General features: G+C 44.9%; 1 protein-coding gene across 1 annotated transcript in view; it reads right to left on the minus strand.

The window, feature by feature from the left end:
* MMRN1 (multimerin 1) overlaps nucleotides 1-17658 on the minus strand; it is an 80173-nt gene that overhangs the window by 10469 nt on the left and 52046 nt on the right. The window contains exon 6 of the mRNA XM_077300891.1: nucleotides 13246-15237. Coding sequence (XP_077157006.1) covers nucleotides 13246-15237 — 1992 coding nt within the window. The remainder of the gene's footprint in view (nucleotides 1-13245; nucleotides 15238-17658) is intronic.

Here is a 17658-nt window from a genome sequence, read left to right on the forward strand (position 1 = left end):
CACATTCTCTGTCTCTCTCTCTCTTTCACACACACACATTCTCTCTCTTACACACACACACACACATTCTCTCTCTCTTTCACACACACACACATTCTCTCTCTTTCACACACACACACACACATTCTCTGTCTCTCTCTCTCTCTCTTTCACACACACACATTCTCTCTTACACACACACATTCTCTCTCTTTCACACACACACACACACATTCTCTCTCTCTCTCTCTCTCTCTTTCACACACACACATTCTCTCTCACACACACACACAAACACATACACACACATGGAAGTATCCTTCAGGCCCTGAAGACACTTTGGGCCTTTGAATTTAAAAACCTCCCTGCCTTAAGGGTAACCCCTTTCTTGAATAGAGGGGACGGAGAGAAGACACCCAATCCTTGTTTGTTGGCCTATAAGTTATGCTGTTTTCCAGGAGTCTGCGCTTTGTTTCCCAAATATTATTTGCCTCTGGAGAATTCAGTCGCCGCAGTCCTGATGGTATCAGGTCTCGCCTAGCTAATCATTCCTCATTTCTGCCAGTCTAAGGCACAGGGGAGACACCCAGCCCTCGCCTGCGTGCTGCAGCATACTGTCAAATTGTATTTTATTAATCATTTATATACCACTTAGTGCTTGAATCGTCCAGCTCCCCTTTTACAGGTGGGAATTTGTACAGTGGGCTCAGTTACACGTCATGCTTATTCCCGTGTTTGTTTTAAACTTCCTCTCCCCCCTTCTTTGGCAGATGTAGCCCCTAGGATTGTCTGATCAAGAAGGAACCTGGCAAGGGGATTGGGAGGGAGGGGGTTTTATCCTTCGTTCTGTGAAAAGCCACCCCTTGGCTGCTTCAGCTCCTTTGAGGAAAACTTAATGGGTACCTGGATTTTCCCCCCAGCAGGGGCAAAGCAGCTCCCCCACCATGAGAAAACAGCAGGGGGAGAAAGGCTTAAAGCCCCTCCTCTCCATGATGCCTTCTCCCTTGATCGAACATTCAGGGGGGGGGGCTGCATTTGCTAAACGTTGCTTAAGATAAATGAGGGTGGGGGTGGGAGGGGGAACGTCTAAACAGAGACTTGCATTTTAATGGCAAGGCTACTCTACTAGTCCAGGACTGGAAATTCAAATGTGATTATCCCATAGTGAAAAAACAAGGCTCTTAATATGTGGCCTGGATGTTCCACGTAGCCATCTGAAAGCACAAGACATCTGAACCATATTCTGGTTTTTCAAAAAAAGAGAGAGGAAAGATCAGGCAATTAAATAGGGGGCCTGCCTGGTCCTCTGCTGCAGAAACAGGATCTTTGTGTAAGCATCTGAATTGGATGCCAAACACAACATGACACCAAATCCATGAAACTGCCACTGGTGTATTAAGGTCAGCATTGTATGCTTTGACTGGCTGTTTAAGGCAGGGGTAGTCAAACTGCGGCCCTCCAGATGTCCATGGACTACAATTCCAATGAGCCCCTGCCAGCAGTTGCTGGCAGGGGCTCATGGGAATTGTAGTCCATGGACATCTGGAGGGCTGCAGTTTGACTACCCCTGGTTTAAGGTGTCGGGCAGAGGTCTTTCACGTCATCTTCAAATGGCGGTAGCAGGGATTGAACCTGGGAACTTCTGCACACAAAGCAGATGCTCTACCCCTGAACCCTGGAGATTTGTAGAGCCCCTCTCCATTCACTCTTGACCCGCATGGGGTGTATTTTGAGTTCCACTGCCTTAATGAAAACTAGCTGATGCCTTCTCCATACAACTGATTCCCACAGATCTAGTCTACATTATGTACATTATGTATACGGTTGCTAGTCCTACTCTTAGTTGTAATGAGAACTCTTGGGGAGGGGGCGGAGACATCAAAACAGCATTGGCATGATGTCATTTCCCACTAGGAACTCAGGTGATGCTCTAGGATTTCACATGATCTCTTTGGTGAAAAACCACAGAGATCTGGGAAATTCCTAGAGTGTTGGTGTATTGCACCTGTGTCTATTCTCGGTTCCAACTGGAAGTGATGTCACAGCACCGTGTCATGCCCTTTCCCCAATTCCCCCCTGCTCTCACTCCGTTGACTGGCAGTGAGAAGACAGGACATGTTAGCAGGGGCTTGCCCGCAAAATGGCAACCTGAGTTGTATATGAACATACAACCTGAGTTGTATATGAACCTGAGTTGTATATGAACTTGTATTAAATGGAAACCGGAGCAATAGTTTCCTACTGGCAAGTCAAATCTTCATTTGCCTTTGAATGCACTTGAACAGAAAGGCTGTCTTGTAAAGATCTGTATTGCTGAAACAGAACAAACTGCTGAGCTACACAAGAAGTCTTTTCTGGTATATCCTGTCCTGTAGAGGAACATGCATATTTTGTTTGCTTGAACATAGTTAGAAGCAAGAGTCAGCAGCAACTGGGAATATCCTCCCACCCAACCCCTTGAACTGTCCTGTTTTCTATCATCTCAGGATTAGATAAATTGAATTACCAGAAACGATTCAAAGAGCCCAGCCCTTAAGACTCCTAAGCAGTCACAATAAGACGGTGCGTGTTCTTCCAACCAGACTACGAATGGGACAGACCCCGGGTCTTGACAGTATAGCGCAGGAGCGCTCAAGAGGTAGGTGGGTGCGGGTGATGAAAAGGGTGTTTCAGAATAAGTGCTGATTGCCGGCAGATGTGTGGAATTGCCTCTTTTCATAAGCACTTCACTGGTGCTCTGAGCTATCTTTAATTTCCAGCCCAGTCATTTCAGATGCCGTCGTACTTCGGCAGTGATGAATCTGAGTTCGCCGGCCTGAATGCAAAGCTTTGTGCTCTTTGTACAAAGCACAGCCCCTCACCTCCTCCCCCAGCCTGAGGTTAGACTGATGAGGTTTATGGACTGAAACACGACGAGAAGTTTCTGTATGACTTAAGTAATTATTTTCTCTCCAAGGCATTGCATTCCATCGATCACAATAAGGCCCAGATACAGCGAGGCAGGAGTGAAGCTCAAATGCCCAGAACAGGAGAAGAAACACTGGCTTGCTCTACTTTACTATTAGGGTTTGCCAACAGATAAGACAAGCATGCAAGCCTCCAAATGCTACCACAAATTGTGACCGATTTCTCCCGCAGACGCATTTGGGTTTGGGCTGCATCGTTCAGATTGAAAAAGGGATCATATGGCTGAACACCCCTTCATACAACAAAAAGAAGTCAGGGAGAAGGTTAGACTTGAACACTTCTTCACTTGCTTGTTTTCTGTAAATGCAACCATCTTCTTATCCCATAAATGCTAAACAAACTCAGGAGGCTTTTGAGTCCAGGACCACCTTAGAGACCACCAAGATTTCTTTTTTTGGGGGGGGGCTTTTGGGAGTAAAGCTCCCCTTGTCAAATGCAAGCAAGAATGGAGCTCCTTCTTTATATCTCAGTGAAGGCGGGAGAGTTGTGGCAGTGAATGGACTCAGGATGCAGAAATGTGATGTACCATGTAATCCGCTTGTTTTGACCTGGGGGCAAATGATTAGGGGAAGAAAATGTGTACCTGTATTTAGATAATGGACCATGTAAGTCCATTGTTATGAATTTGTGAGTGAACTCAAATTCAGCGATGTCACATTTTAATCTCCCTTTGAGGCTTCTCTATTTGAACGTTCATACCCCTCCAAATATGTTGGTCTCTAAGATGGGGCTGAACTTGAAACTGTCTCTTGTACTGCAGACCACCCAAGCTACCCCCTAAAACTATCAGAAGGCTTTTGTGATGTACCTTGTCAAAAGCCTCTTGGAAATTAACCAGGGGGAATTCCTAGAGCACCCTCTGAAGGAGTGGTTTAAGGATTCACGGGGCCTATAGCACCACAGCCAGTTTAAGGATTCATGGGTACAATTGTGGCAGCAGCAGCCAGACTGAGGGCAGAGGGGTCCCCTACAGTGGAAAGGGGTGTCACTCCGGGGATTTCCGCACCCGCTGAAAATAGTGAAATGCCTACCTTCCGTTGTCGTTATATTCTGGCCTATCCATATGTTGTCACTAACATGCAGTGTCTGGGCAGTAAACAGCTGGCTACATCTTCCATTTTAAAGCACTACTTGGTGAATCCTAAAAAGTAGATTCACCAAACTATGTAGCACTAGCTAATGGAGAGCAGCCAGCAAGCAACCAGCAGAAGGAAGTTATGGAGGCTAAAACACGTGAAAGGTGCCTGCCTCGTCCTGCCCTCGCTCCCGCCCCCCTCTCCCGGGGATGGGAACATCTTTTTTAAAATGTCTAAAATCCTGGAGCAACGAATAGGCAGACAAGCATGCAGGCGATGCCAGAAATGTTGTTGCGCAAAGCATGCCTCTCTAAAGCTCCTCCCTCAAAAAACTGCGAACGAGATTAATTTTTCAAATTATCAAGACTCGTGATTCAATAAGGGGTAGCGTTCAAAAAGTGCTATGAATCTATGATTAGATGCATCTATGATTAGATGCATAGGCATAGCAATGGAGAAGTATGCATTAAAAAAAAATAGCGGCCATCGCAGGACCTATAAAGCATGAAGAAAGGGGATTGGCTGCCTGGCTTGATTGACAGGTAGAAGAGAGTCGCGTATAAACCCCGTTGCTCTCTTCTGTCATTTCAAGCAGGCGATGTGGAGGGTGAGAAGCGCAAAATGGTGGCAGAGAATAGCGAGAAATCAAAAAGGTGAGGAGGGGCCAGGAGGCGTGATTATTTTTACAGATATGCGGAAATGCCCTCTGAGTCTCCTTAAAGAGGGAAAAGGGGGGAGGAGAGAGGCTATGGCCCCAATCCTGCGGGGGGAGGTACTGTGCGGGGACCATAGCACGTGCCACATGTTCTACATCAATAAACTGGCCCTGACCCTAGGTGGAGTCCACTTTTTTCCCCTTCCTCAATTACTTGAAGGCAGGAAATTGGGGCTGGGGACTTATAATTCCCCACCCTGGGCAAATACATGGGAGGCCTACTGACCAATTGAAAGTTTTAGGGGACCACCTTTCTTGTCTAGGCTGGGTGTGTGATATTCTTAATTCAGGATTATTTTTGTTGTGTATTCTTAACATGCTGGCTTTGCAAAACTCCAGTGCACATTTTCTGTTTCTAATTATTGATGTACAGTGTCTTGTGATATCACATGCTGTAACTGTCCCTGCTTAGCAAGGGCTGTCTTTTCCGGCCTTTTGGGGATATCTTGTTTTTAAAAAAAATGATTTGTATACATTGCTTCAACGTTTAGTTCCCTCCTGCAGGAGTCCACAGAAACGAAATCTCTGAGTGGGAAATAGAAGCATCTTGTCTCAAGGGCATATGTGTGCAAATGCATGAGCAACACGGTAGGATACAGCCTGATATTTAGATGAGCTGCAATTTTTGAATTGTGAATAATGTATTGTGAATAATGCAATGTGTTGTTCAAATACTTTTTAAATCCACTTTTCTGGATGTATGTATTTGAAAAAAATAATTGCACTTGTTTTTCTCCTGGTAGCAGGAACCCAAGTAGATTCCGTTAAATCAATAGGCTATTACACAGTAAATGAATACACCATTCAGCCAGCAGAGGAGCCTTCAGCAGTTTGTCATTGCTGTGTGTGTGTGTGTGTGTTGGTGGGGGGTAGGGGGAGAAGAAACTCTGTCTCTGTCCTTACTGCAAGAGACTGGGCATCATAAGCTTGCCCTTGCTGAAATATTGGAGAGTATGTAGTGGTATGACATTTTGAATGTTGCAAGCCCTGCAGGAGCTGTAGCGGCCTCAACATTTGTGGAGTATAATCAATCAATCATCCAATCAAATCATTTAATCATGGGGATGTACCCCCTGTGAGTTTCTGTGTACTTGCTGCCTTCCCTGGTGACTTCCTGTGAAAGAGAGAGATGAATTCACAACAGCCTTTTGCTGTGTTAGGTCCCCGTTCCCTTTCTTGCACCGGTCTTTAAACAAAACAACCTTTCCAGTTCCTTACATGTTTGACCATGTCGATTCATCAGGCCTAACACAGAGACCAAGCTGTTGCTATTGAGGAGGAAGCAGGATTGCCAGTTGAGAAATTCCTGAAGATTTGGCGGCCGTGCCAGGGGAGAGTGGGCCATGGGGAAGACGCTCTTGCAGGGAAGTGTTGCCACAATAGAGTCCAACATCTGGAACTGCCATTTCCATGGCAGAAATTGATCTCTGTAGGTTGGGGATCACTTGCAATTCCTGGAGGGTACCAGGTCCCATCTTGAGGGGTAGGGTTGTGAGGCCCTGAGATCTCTCAAAATTACAGCTGATCTCCAGATGACAAGAGATCAATGCCCCATTAAAAATGGCTGGTTTTGAGGTTGAAATCTATGGCATTATACCCTCCTGTGATCCCTCCCCAAACTCTAACCTCCACCCTCAACATCTCCAGGAATTCCCAACCAGAGAGGGCTACCCAAAGAGGCAGCTATCTTATGAAGTAGGAAATAAGCCAGCCTTCCTCTCTTCCTAGAAGATACTGGCAGCAGCAATGACAGCATGTTGGGCTGATGAAATTTAATCTCCAAGCTAGGGATGGTTCACTTCAGCTCATGATTCATTGCCAAATCGATATGAAGGAGGAGGTTGGTTCACAAACTTAACAGGTTTGTAGCAGTTTGTAGCCCTTGCTTTCTGCTCCCCACTACATGTAGAGGAGCGTAAAGCAGGAGTTTCCCTGCAAAAAGCAGTGGGGAGTAAAAAGCTTGGAGCCATTTAAGCCCCTGCATTCTGCTTCTAGTGAAAAACAGAAGAGTAGTGAGAAGCAGAAAGCAGGGGTTTAAATGGCGGATGAGGTGCACCAGCCCAAATGCTCCCCCGTGTGGGTGCAGGAAGAGGTGGGGCAACCTGTCATGACTAAAACTCCAGCATGCAGCCCGGTATGAAACCTCCAGTGCATAAGCGGTCCATGAGAAACATACCCATACTGAGGTCATGTTTTGAAGGCCTACTGTTTCTGCACCACTATGGACCCACTGCTCCTGAAACTTCTTAGTACTCTATTAGGCAGACAGTGTCAATGTGCAATGCTCTTCCTCCATTCTAAATTACAAAAAACAACAAAACCCGCGTTCATCTGTCTCCTGTCCTATTGCACTAAATATGCCAAGTTGAAGCATGAAAAGTCAAACTGAATTAGGATAACGATCAGTCTCTTGCAATTAAAACACAAAGTGCAAAGCATATTCAAAGAGGCACTTTGGTACCGAATGGCAATGCAACAATAGAGAGCCTGGGTGTTTGGACAGCATGTCTTAGGGGTAGTCAAACTGCGGCCCTCCAGATGTCCATGAACTACAATTCCCAGAAGCCCCTGCCAGCATTTGCTGGCAGGGGGCTCCTGGGAATTGTAGTCCATGGACATCTGGAGGGCCGCAGTTTGACTACCCATGTTTAAAGCTGATAAAGCTCTTTTCTGCTGCTACAGACATACTAACATGGCTACCCACCTTCACTGAAAGCTAATATGCTATTCTGTGGATACTGTTTACCCCCATCTTGCCAGGTCTCCTAAGAATCAGATTCTGACTAACAGAGTTAGACCCTGCTCACTCAGGGTTGGTGCCTGTCAGGCTATGGGATGAAGACCAAAGGCAATGGGCCTCCTAAAAAAGAGCATCTCATAACCGATTCCCAGTGCAAATGTATTCTTCTCTGTTGTGCTTCCCAATAGGTTTATTTTGTCCATGTTAGGGTCCACCTCTCATTTCCATCCCTCCATAGAAAGTGATAAATGGGACTAAGAGAATATGCTGGGGGGTGGGGGGTGTGACAATTTACACTTTAGAGCAGCGGTCCCCAATGTTTTTTGAGGCCATGGCTGCCTTTGGAATTCTGACGCAGGGTGGTGGGGCAACCACCAAATCCCTGCTGCAGGACAATGTCAGAGAGTGAGGTTCTATATGACTCTAACAGTCACTCTTCAATATTTAAGGTAGGAACACTGTTTAACAGGATGCTTTCGTGAATGTGCTGTTTCAAAATGTTTTCTTGCATTTATAGACAGCTTACCAGCAGTTACTCAGCAAAGCCCCTTATGCTGCTGTTCCCAAAGCAACATTTTTAAAAAAACAGCTCAGCGAATAAGAAGGTATCCTGGACAACAACCCCCCCCCATCTGGCCCCACACACTTTCTAAAAACACTTGGCAGGCACCATGAAAGGGGTCAACAGACACCTTGGCACCCAGAAGAAGAAGAAGAGTTGGTTCTTATATGCCACATTTCCCTACCCGAAGGAGGCTCAAAGCGGCTTACAGTCGCCTTCCCATTCCTCTCCCCACAACAGACACCCTGTGAGGTGGGAGAAGCTGAGAGAGCGCTGATATCACTGCCCGGTCAGAACAGTTTTATCAGTGCCGTGGCGAGCCCAAGGTCACCCAGCTGGCTGCATGTGGGCGAGTGCGGAATCGAACCTGGCGTGCCAGATTAGAAGTCCACACTCCTAAACACTACACCAAACTGGCTCTCACACCAAACTGGCTCTCCCACAGAACTACACTGGGAACCCTTGCTTGAGAAGGGAGAGAAAAGACCTGGACCAGGCCCTGAAACCATCCTGGAGTTGAGCTGTTCTCCTCAGAACCCGAAAGGAAGAGGAGGTTACATCTTGAAAATGTGGATTTTCCTTGAAACCCCATCACCATCACTTACAAGAAGCTCCAGGGCAGTTTTGCAGAGTCAGTCTCCTTGTAGCACCAGATTCCTGAAACACTTGACAGCAAGATCATGCATGCATGAGAAATCCTGCATACATGCTGAAGTATATATTTTCCACTCTAGTACACAAACATCACATTTGATCACAAGAGCACTAATATTATTGCTGGCTGTTTGGGAGAAGGAAATGTAGTTGCAGAACTTAGTATTGTACTGTAGAATTGCATACTTCCAGGAGTGGGACACTGGAGATCCCCCTTATCAATGCTGCTCTGAGAGATCAAGGAGAGGCTATGCAGAAAGAGGCTAAGGTTAGGGTTGCCAGTCTCCAGATGGTAACAAAGAGGGCCAAATGTCCCCCACCGCCATCACCCTATTTTTCAATCTGGAGACCTCTTGGGATTACAACTGGTCTCTAGGTGACGGGAGACAAATTCCAGGAGATTTTGGTGTAGAGCCTGGAGAGGGCAGAGTTTCTAGAGGGGAAGGTGGTCAGCAGGGATTTAGGGATGCAGTCTCCAGGCAGGTTTATAGCTAATTTAAACCCGTTAATGTGGGTCTCATCCTCTGCTGCCAACAGGAACCACTCCCTGCCCTTCTCTGAGTGACAACCTTTCAAATACTTATAGAGAGCAATCATGTCCCCTCTCACTCTCCAGGTATTTCCCAACCCAGAGCAGGGAACTCTAGATGAGATGTTGTTGAAATGGTTGCCATCTTTGGGTTGAGAAATACCTGGAGATTTTGGGAGTGGAGCTGAGAGTGGGAGGGTAGGGAGGGACCTCAATGGAATATAATGCTATAGGGACCACTCTCCAAAGTAGCCATGTTCTTCAGGGGAACAGATCTCTTTGGCCTGGAGATGGGCGATAATTCCAGGGGGTCCCTAGGTCCCAGCTGGGGACCGGCATCCTTTTGCCATAGAGCCCACCATCCAGAGTGGCCATTTTCTCTAGGGAAATTGATCTCTGTGGTCTGGAAATCAGTTCTAATTCACCGGGCCTCACCTGGAGGTTGGCAATCCTCGCTCCAAAACTCAAGACTGCTTTCTCTTGCTGCCCAGATTCAGAGCTATACAAACTGTCCCTTTCGGATATAACTTCCTTCCAAAATAGGCCAAGCGTGACAGGCCATTACTGTCCATTAAGAAATCACTTATTGTTCATTAGCGGCAGGCCAGTTCTGCAAGAACCTAGGGGGAAAGAGGGCTTCCTTTTTTCCTTGGCACAAGAGAACAGCATGCTCCTGAGCAGGGCAGCAATCTGCCCATTCCTCTCAGCCTCCTGAAAATCTTCTTTGCCCCCTAGATGTTGATTGCCAAGCTGCCCACTGTGCTTCAACAGGGCCAGCTGAAATGCAGTCAGCCCTCATTCAGCAAAGATGAAATACAGCCGGCGAAAAGACCAGGGCAGGCGCTTCATCCGTGCTGCCGCCGACTGGAGTTGTTTCACTGCCATGCAGACGATGCTTCCAGGGCTTTAAGGCAGAATGAGTAAGCAGCCAGATATGAAATAAAGTGGAAAATATTATTGAAGCCTGAATCCACTTTAAACTTCTTGCGTGCTTGATTATCAGATGAACTGCAAGCACTTGACTTTGGGCTTGCCTTGAGCGTGTGCACCGAGGTGGAAGGAATGGAAATAAAAGAAAAAGATGACAGGGGACAAAAGAAAAAAAATAAAAGAGGAAAGGATGAAAATGGCCTTACTGTTCAACAATTTACCTTATTGTGTCCAAAACGATGACATTTTGCTGGAACTATTTCTTTCAAAAGGTTGTTTTAAGTGCGATCTTGTGTTGCCGATTCCAAATAACAGTCAGTGCCATTTGGATGGATCTGTTTTGGTTTTTTTGTAGGTTCTGACTGAACCACACAAATTCCCTGCCTCCCCACACCACAAATTGGGCATTTAATTAGGATGCCAGGCCCCAGGTGGGACTTTGGGAGCCCCAAGAATTACAGGTCACCTCTAGACTAAAGAGATCAGTTCCCTTGGAGAAAATGGCTGCTTTGGAGGGGGGGACTCCATAGCATTATACTCCACTGAGGTCCTTCCCTCCCCCAAATCCCACCCACTTATGGCTCCACCCCCAAAGTCTCCAGGTATTTCCCAACCCAGACCTGGCAACCTTAACTGCAAAGGGACCTATTTAGCATTGTGGTGAGAACTGAGATACGGAGTTCAACTCCTGTCACAAATATACAGTGGTCCCCAACCCCCGGTCCAGAGACTGGTACCGGTTCGTAGATCAGTCAGTACCACGCCATGGCTCCTACTCGTCCTCCTCCCTGGCTGCTGCCTCAGGGGCTGCCCTGCCATTCTGCTGCCAGCTCACCTTTGGTGCTCTCCAGCGGCCACCATGGCTGGGGCTCCCCCTCGGCATGGCACTGCACAGCTGCTGGCAGGGCCCCCCAGCGGGCGGCGGGAAGTCAGGGGCACCGGCGGGAAAGCAAGTGGAGCAGGGGCTCAGGCAGTGGCAACATCCCTTGACAAAAGACTACCCCCCCCCCGGGCCTCAGTAAAATTGTCAAGCGTTGACTGGTCCCTGGTGATAAAAAGGTTGGGGACCACTGTATGATCTTAGACAGGTTAATTTGCCTTAATTCCTCTCTCTATGTACTACATGCCAATAATAAAATTGGTGGTCAACTTTACAGGGCTACAGTAAGGATTGAAATATGTGGTATAAAATAAAATGTGAATTATTAGTATTTGAGAAAAAAATCCAATATCTGAATAGAGACAAGATTACTGTAAAACCCTTGAGGTGGATTCAGAAGACAACAAAGGCCCTATTAGATCAAACCAGTCCAGTATCTTGCTTCACACAGTGGCCAGCCAGTTGCCCTGGAGGGCCAATATACCGAGCACAGATGGCAAGGACTTCCCCAGGTCACACCTGGATGCTGGCATCCCTAATTCCCATCTTGGCTCTCTCCAACATCTGATGTTCAAAGATATGCTTTAACTGACCATGGAAGTTCCATTTAACTCTCACAAGTCATTCTGTTATGTACCAAAAGCCAGGGTCAATTTTTGTATTAAAAAGGCTGTATCATTTTTGGGCAAATGATCTTTCTCATGAGTCTATTTGGCTCAAGTGTTTTCCCCTCTATTCTAGTAAACCTCCTTAGCCAAATATACACTACAAATCCTTATTGAAGGTATCTGCCCTTTCCTCACAGGGGGAAAATCATTGCCTGGTTGACATGCTGGAGGTCTTCAGGTATCAGAGGTGGATGTAGCCCAGCTCAATGTGTCCAGATGGTGCCCACTTTTCATGTGTTTTCATGACAGGTTTCAAATCTGCCAAAACAAGTGGGCCCCTGGCACCAAAAGATGCATAATACCAACCAGAAAGACTTTCTGCAGTTGCAAAAAATGCCACAATCACCTTCCTAAAGTTCCACAGAAAAATAAATCTTTTACACAAAAATCTGGCTCTTAAGGAGCAGTTCCAAATGCAGTTCCTGTTTGCCGTGCGGTTTGAGAATTCTCAGAAGCTGCGATTTCTCCCCCTCACAGCGGAAGGCAATCTGTGGTTATTCAATGAGGAAGCTCAGGATTCAAGTCTGCCTTCTCCTCCATTCCCACCTCAAGTGCTGTTGTCATAGATACCTATGAACGCCGACTATTATCTGCCTCTCCTCTCATCTGCCTCCCTCCTCCCTCCATAATTTTTTAAAAATTTGAACACAATTGTGTTACAATGTGCATTTATAATAGCAATAGTGCCCACCTCCTGAGTATACTCCAGAAAGTTAACCTTAAGTCAAAAACTAAGACTTAACATTCCTCCCCCATCTCCCCCATCTCTCCCTCCAGAATATAAGCACACTTTCATGAGTTAAAGGTGCAACGGGGCCCTTTGTAACTTTGATGCAGATATTGTGTAATGGCAGCCAACATGCTTTGTCTTCATGCATGTGTGGTGATTGATCAATATAAGACTCCCCCCCCCCCACCACCACCACAGCTTGGATGATTCGACCGCCGTGGAAATTGAGGGATGGATGTGTGTGATTTTTTTTTTAATTATGTTATGGGGCAGGTGCGTTATTGTGCATGCTCAGACAATAAACAGGGGGGAGGCATAATGGGAAGTAGGACCACCCACCCTCACAATGGCAATGCAAAACACATGCTGCAGCTGGAGTCCTGACCAGTGATTGGAGAAAACCATAGCGGCAGAATGCCAGGTGCAAATTCAGTGTCGACATTTTGAATCCAAGGCAGTGAAAACACCCTGGCAAATCATAACTGTGGAATCAGCCAAAGTGTGGTTCTAGTCCAGATCCTGGCTCCTGCAAACGTCGGTTCCATCCCCTATGACTTTTCATCACTAATTTACCAAGACACTTGTCTCTGCTCTGGGCAACTGATAAAAACTTCCATCTCCTCTAAATACCCCCTTTTCTACTACTTCTAATTATCGTAGTGCTTTCTCCTTCCATCCTTTTGTCTGTTTTTTTAAGAACAGATTATAAATGGTAGACAAGGATTTGTTTCTCTCTTGTACTCTGCAGTGCCTATGAGAACACGAGGATCTTTCATAATAGTAATAACAGAAAGAATATTAATAAAATCCATTACCTGCATCTAAAGCAGTATCTGTGTTTCTCTGACTCCGTCCAGCCTGGTTGGTGGTAATGTTTGTTGGCGTCTTTTTTACGGTTCCCGGCTTTTTTACAACTGGAGGAGTTGACTTCAGACGTTTGGTCATATTATATATGGCATCAGTTAAGGACTTGTCTACGTAGCTGGTTAGATTAGAGAGGATCATTCCTGTTTTTATCTCCAGCACAGATTCAGTGAACTCTTGCATGCCTTTCTGAAACAGCACAGTATCTGGATGAGCAACTTGCATTAAGCTGGGAATGCTGGCAGTGACCTCTTGGATTCTTCCAGAGACATCTTGACATAAGCTTCGGGCTTCATAAGCAGTCTTGTTTAAGAGAGGGATGCTTACAGACACGCGGATGGATTTGGCCTCCAATGCTCTAATTCTGGAATTCATGGTCTGGAACCGACCTGAGACCTCTTTGTCCTTTTCTGATATAGCAGCTTTGACATTTCGTACTGAGACGCAGTTGTTTGCTAAAAACTTGGCTATTTTTGCTTCCACAGCCTGCAGGCGAACTTCGTGATCTCCATGCTCCTGTGCTGGCTGCAAGAGCATCTCTTCCTGGTGGCCAGCATCTTCATGATGTCCTTGTGTATTTGACAATGTTGATGTGTTCCAAAGCTGATGGACTTGACCAAGATCAGGGAACCTTATTCTGTTCTGTTCACCTGATGAAGGATCTGAAAGGGGCATAGTCCTTCTTGTAACAAATCGCCGTTTCTGATTCTCATTGACTAGTATCTGAAGGGACTCGTTCATCAGCTGAAACTGGGGTATCCATGTCAATATGCTCTCCATGTTCTCAGCTCCATGACAGCAGGCTTCCGTTTCATTTCTCAAGGTATCCAGTGTTTCCTTCATTACATAGTTATCCTGAATAGAGTCAATGGCACTGTTGATCACCACCATGGTCTTATTTAAGCCATCTTCCATTAAAACAAAACACTCATTAATTCGTCTCTCAGATTCTTCCTCATGAGCTTGAGCTTCATTTTTAAGCTCCTTTTGGCTTTTGGTGAGTTCTTTGATGGTGGAACTCAGACCCGTCACAACGCTGGTTAAATTTTCCAGCTTCCTGTTTATAGCTTCTCTTTCAATCTGCTGCTCATCATCTGATGAAAGACTAAAAGGCACTCCTTGCTCAATCAAAGGCTGGAGGATCTCCATATCATAACAGAGGTCATTAATCTGCTCTGTCATTTTGTCCATTTTATCATCTAAAGGCAACACAAGGTTCTCCATTGTTCTGTTTAAAGTAAGCACATTGTCTTCTGCTCCCTTCAGTTTTGTTTGGAATTCCTTCTGGCACTCAGACAATATGTCCTCAAATGCTTCTGGTAAGGAGTCTTTCTGGATCTCCAATGCTAGAGTGAGGTTGTTGATCTTGCTGTCTTGGACTCTGAGATCATCATACAGCTGCAGAACCATCAGACTCTGTGTTTTCACTTTCTCATGCAGACCAACCATATAATCTGTAAGGTTATCACTCACTGATTTACTTTCTGTTGCTGTAGGGATGTTTTGAGCAGAGACCCTTTCAGCGGATAACAGCTGCTCGTGAACCTCTTTCATTTGGCTCAGAGTCTTGTTCAGGGATTCGTAGAAAATGTCACTCTTTGAACCTTGATGCTCCAAGGCAACTCCCATAGCCTTCTGCTTTTCCTGCAAGTCTCTGATTGGCTGGTCACATGTAATGCTTATCTCCTCCTCAATGTTCAAGATCTGGGACTTTATCTCTAGGATTTCCATCTTTACAGGTCTGTTTTCTATTTCCAATGAAAGCTTTTGTTGAGATGCATTCAAACTTTTGACCATTTCTTTGGTACTCTCAAGGTTTTCAGATAGATCAGACATCATCTTGAAAATCTGGGCTAGGGTCTCTTGCATGTCATCTTGGGAGACTTTGATCTGCTCTTTTACGATCTCTTTCACTAGATCATTAATGCTTTTGGATTTGAGACCTATGGGCAGAAAGACACACATCCCATCAACAATCAGCAAGACTTAAAAAAGAAAATCCGTATTTGAGCAAATCTATTTGTTTTGCTCTTCTTTTTAAAGCTCATATGTCTGACCCTGTTTAATGGCTGAAGGGGAATAGATTTTGTAATCATGTCCTCTCCATCTTTTTCACTATGGATAATTTCCTTTGCTGATTCTCAGCGGTTTACGAGTTTCAATAATGCTTTCGCTATTCACTCTTATTCTTTTAATCAGTTTTGTTGTCCTGTGGGAGGAGCCATAATGTGCTACTCACTGCAATTATAGACAACTATTTCTAAGTGGAATATGTAACCAGCATTTCTAGCATCCAAGACCAAATGTTTAAAAGACCTTTCCACTCTATCAGGCATGCAATTAGCTTACTGGGGGAAAGACTGGATTGTCATGAGATAGAAGAAATACTGAAAACATTTTAATTCTCAGCCATTAGGGAAACGATATGGGATTTGTTATCTGGCAGTTTAAGAAAGCAGTTGTTTTTTTTTTAAATCAGAGTTAGCCTGTTTGGCATGTTCATGGTGGAAACAACTGAGATTTTTTTTAAAGAGAAAAAAATAACAGGTCCATGTGGGCTTAAAGATTAATGATCTTTTTATTGTGGCCTAAGTTTTTATAGTCTTGAATCCACCTTGTGAGATAACCTTGATGAAGGGCATTGCAGGTTACCCACAGTAGTGACATCATAAATTTATTAGTCATCAAGGACTTTCTGCTTTTGCTACAGCATCCTTCCACAATATTTCTGGAGCCTGCCTAAGAACAGCACACCTTATTGATGGGCTGACATTCTGGAGGTTTGTGGGGAATGGAATGACATAAAATCATATATAATGTATTTCCTCACTTTGCACAAGGAAAAGACAATGAAGTGGAAGTGAAAGGAACAATGTTACCCCTTTGTCAGTCAACTGCATCCAATTTGAAGAATCGCAAAGTCAAGATGGCAATTTGGAAGGTGTAAATTGTGTTGACCCAAATTCTCAAAACAGAGCCTTACCAGAAGCCCTCTATATTACATTTGAATTCTAAACAGAAATTAGGTTTGCAACATTCATGTTTGTTTGTTTTTCAATGACAGGCAGTCTCACGCACACATGAAAGCTCTGGCCCCAATATTTGACCAGGTTTTGACTGAAAGTTCAGGGAGAAACTGGTGGCATATCTGGTCATCTTGTACACCATACTCTTAGGATGCTCATTCACATAAATTGCAGCTAGCATTGGTTTGCTGATTGTTTCAACTTTTAATCTACCCATGTCTAAGAATCCACAGAACCTTAAGATATGTAGTAAACAAGTATAATTTAGAAGCAGAAGAAGCAGAAGCAGAAGAGTTGGATCTTATATGCCCCTTTCTCTACCAGAAGGAGTCTCATTCACCTTCCCTTTCTTCTCCCCACAACAGACATCCTGTGAGGGAGGTGAGGCTGAGAGAGCCCTGATATTACTGAAGAAGAAGAGCTGGTCCTTATATGCCACTTTTGTCTACCTGAAGGAGTCTCAAAGCAGCTTATAATCTCCTTCCCTTTCCTCTCCCCAAACCTGACTGTGAGGTAAATGAGGCTGAGAGAGCCCTGCTTAGTCAGAACAGCTTTATCAGTGCTGTGGCGAGTCCAAGGTCACCGAGCTGGTTGCATGTGGGGGAGTGCGGAATCAAACCCAGGTGGCCAGATTAAAAGTCGGCGCTCCTAACTACTACACCAAGCTGGCTGATTTTTAACTGAATTTTCTTTTCTTATACAAGTCATATGAATTCAATCTCTTCAACTCTATCTTTAATCTTGATGATTATAGATTAAGGTGGCAATATAGCTGACAAATGGAAGTTTTATAATGTTTTATCAAGCGTCAAATACTATAAAACAATGCATGTATTTGTACATTCTATCCATGACAACACATACATCATCAGAATATGTTAAACTGATCCTGGCAAAATTCAACCCAACCTAATTATTGGTATAAAGTGTCTTGTTATTGGTATAACAACAAAAGCATGACATTTCACCTGATCTAAAAGAATGAATGAAGGGGGAAGAGAAGGTTTTCCCAACTGGTACATAAGGATTTGACAGAAATGGCATATGGCCACATGATGCCTGAACAAAAAAGACTCATCCTGTGTGGGTCAGTCAGAGAATTCCCTCATCTCTTGCCAAATCCCAAATGATTACTAATTGGATAAAGAAACTCGCTAATTGTTTAATAGGGTAAAACCAATCTCAAACAAGTCTCCTCTGCAGATTACATCTGAGGGGCTGTACATGACACAAAGCCTAGGGAAACATGGGTAGAGCAACACAATTTTGTACTTGTGTACTTGTCCTGCTGTGACCTTCTCACAAAGAACACAATGCTTAACAGGCACTATTATAACA

Source organism: Paroedura picta, chromosome 10 (genome assembly GCF_049243985.1).
Source record: "Paroedura picta isolate Pp20150507F chromosome 10, Ppicta_v3.0, whole genome shotgun sequence".
NCBI classification, from domain to species: Eukaryota; Metazoa; Chordata; class Lepidosauria; order Squamata; family Gekkonidae; genus Paroedura; species Paroedura picta.